At 53.9% G+C, this 3,867-nt stretch overlaps 1 protein-coding gene across 1 annotated transcript; it reads left to right on the top strand.

Annotated features, from left to right (window-relative positions):
* GPANK1 (G-patch domain and ankyrin repeats 1) lies at nucleotides 1-2,003 on the top strand (the record flags this gene model as incomplete). Its single annotated transcript, XM_079712875.1, has 2 exons — nucleotides 1-611; nucleotides 1,377-2,003. 2 exons carry the CDS (start codon nucleotides 1-3, stop codon nucleotides 1,819-1,821), a joined length of 1,056 nt encoding a protein of 351 aa, XP_079569001.1. The 3' UTR covers nucleotides 1,822-2,003.
* Nucleotides 2,004-3,867: the final 1,864 nt, after the last annotated feature.

Here is a 3,867-nt window from a genome sequence, read left to right on the forward strand (position 1 = left end):
ATGTCCTGGGCCACCCTCATTAACTTTACCCGAGCCACTGACCCCAGTGATCTCTGGAAAGACGGGCAGTTGCAGTCACAGCCTGAAGAGCTGAAGCCCACCCTGGATGGGGCTGCAGCCCGGGCTTTCTACGAAGCCTTGACTGGGGATGAGAGCAGCACTCGTGAACCCCAGAGGGCTCAGCCTGAGTCTGCCAGTAAGAGAAAGAGGAAGAGACGAAGAATGATGAGGGAAGCTGCAGCAGGAGTATCAGGAGGACATGGACAAAGGAGCTCCCTTGAGGCAGAGGACAAGATGACCCACCGGATACTGAGGGCAGCCCAGGAGGGGGATGTGGCAAAACTAAAAAGACTGTTGGATCCCCATGAGGCAGGGGGAGCTGGGGGGAATATCAACGCTCGAGATGCTTTCTGGTGGACCCCCCTGATGTGTGCTGCCCGAGCAGGCCAGGGGGCAGCTGTGCGCTATCTCCTGGGCCGTGGGGCTGCCTGGGTGGGGGTCTGCGAGCTGGGTGGCAGGGATGCTGCTCAGCTGGCAGAAGAAGCCGGCTTCCCTGAGGTGGCCCGCATGGTCAGAGAGAGCCCCAGAGAGACGAGGAGTCCAGAGAACCGGTGAGGGGAAGCCTTATCTTCCGTTGTGTTCTTTCCTTCCTAGCTACTCCACACCAGAGGCCCCAGAACAGAGCTGGAGGGTTGGTTCTCTCCCCTGTCCTCTAGTGTAGGCTAATAAGGCAGTCTGGTTACAGACATGAGCTCCCTGGGTTTATTTTTTTGTATTTTAAAAATTTATATATTTATTTACTTTTTAGTTTTTAATTTTGTATTTTATTTTTTTATTGAAGCATAGTTCATGTATAATACTATATAAATTACAGCTATACAATATTAGTGATTCACAATTTTTAAAGGTTATAGTCCATTTAAAGTCATCATAAAATGTTTGCTATATTCCCGTGGTTACCCACTCCCTGGGTTTAAATCCTGACTGTACTTACTTGGGCAAGCAACCGAATGTCCATGTGCATCAGTTTCGTCATCTAAGAAATGGGGCAATAAGAGCACCTTTCTCAAAGGGTTGTTAGTATTAAATGGGTTAATATATGCAAAGTGCTAGAACAGTGCTTGTAGCATAGTAAGCACTATACAAACATTAGCTATAGTAATTATTATTATTCCTCCCTCACCCAAGAGCCTTGTGAGTACTTTTAACCTTCTCTTCTCCCACCTATCCCCCTTTGGGTCCCTCGTTGCTAAGTGGGGAGGAAGGCAATTTGTTCCTCAGCAGAAATACTGGAAGGACCCTGTCCCACCCTGTCACCCACCTCTGAGGCCTAAACCCTTGCGCTGCCCTTAACCCTTTCTTTTTTTTCTCTGCAGGTCCCGATCCCCCTCCCCCCAGTACTGTGAGACTTGTGATGCCCACTTCCAAGACTCTAATCACCGTACCTCCACTGCTCACCTGCTGTCATTGTCCCAGGATCTCCGGCCCCGCAACCTGCCCCTTGGGGTGCCTACCTCCAGCCCAGGCTTCAAGCTGCTGCTGAGGGGGGGCTGGGAGCCTGGAATGGGGCTGGGACCCCGGGGCGAGGGTCGTGCCAATCCCATCCCCACTGTCCTCAAGAGGGACCAGGAAGGATTAGGCTACAGATCAGCACCCCAACCCCGAGTTACACATTTCCCAGCTCAGGATACACGGGCAGTGGCTGGGAGGGAGAGAGCCCCTAGGGTGACCACACTGAACTGGAAGGAGGAGAGAAGGCAGGAGGAGAAGGACAGGGCCTGGGAGCAGGATCTGAGGACATACATGAACCTTGAGTTCTGACCTTGGCAAGTTCTGACCCTGGTCTGCTGCTGAAGTCTGAACTTGGGCCCCTGACCTAGGCACTTGGGCTTCTACTTCCTGGGGTCTGCCCAGGTTCCAGACCTTCAGGTTTTGATCAGTGGGTTCTGCCTTTGGAAGAAAAGAGGCTGAGAGTTGAGAAATAAATCAAGCTTTTCCCCCTCTTTGGTGTTTTATTCACTTTTCTGGAAGCTGTTGCAGGGAAGCCAAACAGGCTGGGGGCCACATGAAATTCTACCTGAGCCAGAAGAGGCAGCAGCTCTGCTAGGTGGTATGATAGGGTCACCTCCCTGCCAGTCTGGTTCGCTTCTAGTCCCAGCCACTGCCCAGAGTGCCGCACCTGTTTTTTCAATCCCTGAACCAGGAATTACCCATCTCTATGCAAGTCTAACTTCCCCCAGAAGGCATCCCCTGCACACTCAATTCAATCACTGATTTCACAAAGTTCATATACTATGTGCTAAGAATAGGAAGTAAGAGACTTTCCCAGTCTACAGGTTGCTCATAGCTGGAGGAGACAGGATGTGATCAAATACAATGCGTGGTGATAGAGGAGGTCAGGGAAGGCTCAGAGGTGATGAGAGTGGGTAGGGTCTTGCAGGAAGAGGCCAGTGTGATAGGAGGGCCTAAGATTATTCAGCCTGTAGGCTATTAGCTGAAAACTGGGACCAGAACTCTGGCCTCCCAAATATACACTTTAAGCCAAGGTTCTTCATTTTGATACCTGAAAACTCCTGAGGGCAGGAAGCACATCCTATTTGTCTTCACTTGTCCGTCCCACACTTCCTCTCCCGCTCCTCCCTTCTGCTGCTCATACTAAGTGCCAGGCACATGAAGCGCTCACTGTCGTCAAATCCAAGAGGTAAAATCCGTGCATGGAGGAGCAAGGAAGGGCTACTTAAGTCCCATGCCTCCTCTCAGCTTTCTTTTCCGGAAAATCCTTTCATGAAGTCATAAGAAAAGGGGACTAAAGGGGGCGGGCGAGTTTAAGGGAACACTGGCGTCACGGGGGCTCTAGACGACGAAAAGGGAAAGCTGGGTTTACATTCAGGCGTTGGGTCCCCGTGATCTTGACTCTGCGCCCCGCGGTACGGCCCGGTGCGCACTGATGGCGCGCACAAGCAGCGCGGGCGGGGGGCGGTGGTGGATCGGCAGGGTCCGCCCCGCGAGCTGCGGGCTCCGCCTCCGCCTGGCCGTCTAGTCCCGGTGCAGCTGCTTCCGGGCTCTGCGGCTCCGGGCGGATCCGCGAGGCCGCGGTCCGGACGCTGGGCCCGGGAGGGGCTGCAGCGCCTGGACGCCTGGCTCCCCAGGCAGGCTCGCGCTTTGCCTCGCAACCGGGATCTCCGAAGACATCTCCGGCCTAACCTCGCGGGGACCGAGCCTCAGCTGCGTGCTCAGGGGCCGGTGGGGCCACTTTATAGGGTTCATAGCCCTCTGAATCAAGGGACGAACGTTGCTGGCTGGAGTTTGCCGGATACCTCTTCCCTCACTCACCTAACAGGAGACTTCTTCCTGAGCTGCCTTAGGGCAGCAGTTCAGGACTCTCCCGCTCCGAAGCACCTAGGACCCAGGGCCACCTTCCTTCCTTCCTTCTTGGATGGAGACCCTCCTCCCCCGTTTCTGGGGCACCTTGGGGCGTAGCCTTGGTGAGTGAAACTTGGGGTGCTGCCTGCTGGGAAAGAAACCTGGAAATCAGGGAGGACACTGTGGGGGTGACCCAGGCTTTGTCAGATCCTGAGACTTGGAATCTTGTGTGCTGGGTGGTGGTGGTGAATGAACTTGGATGTGCCTTTCTTTACCTCAAAACCGTAAAGGAAACAAGCCGCTTGACACACTTGAGGCTGCATGACCATCCAGGGAAGTGGAGAGCCACTTCTGAATTCAGAGTAGGACTCACCAGAAGATACCTGTTCTTCTGAGCCTGAACAGACTGTGGCTTCTGAGGAAACCCTCAACCCCCAAACCTGAGAGTCCAAGCAGTGCCAGGAAGCAGCCCCAGAATTTGGGGGCTCATTACACACCCCAACC

This window comes from Hyperoodon ampullatus, assembly GCF_949752795.1.
Source record: "Hyperoodon ampullatus genome assembly, chromosome: 10".
Lineage (NCBI taxonomy): Eukaryota > Metazoa > Chordata > Mammalia > Artiodactyla > Ziphiidae > Hyperoodon > Hyperoodon ampullatus.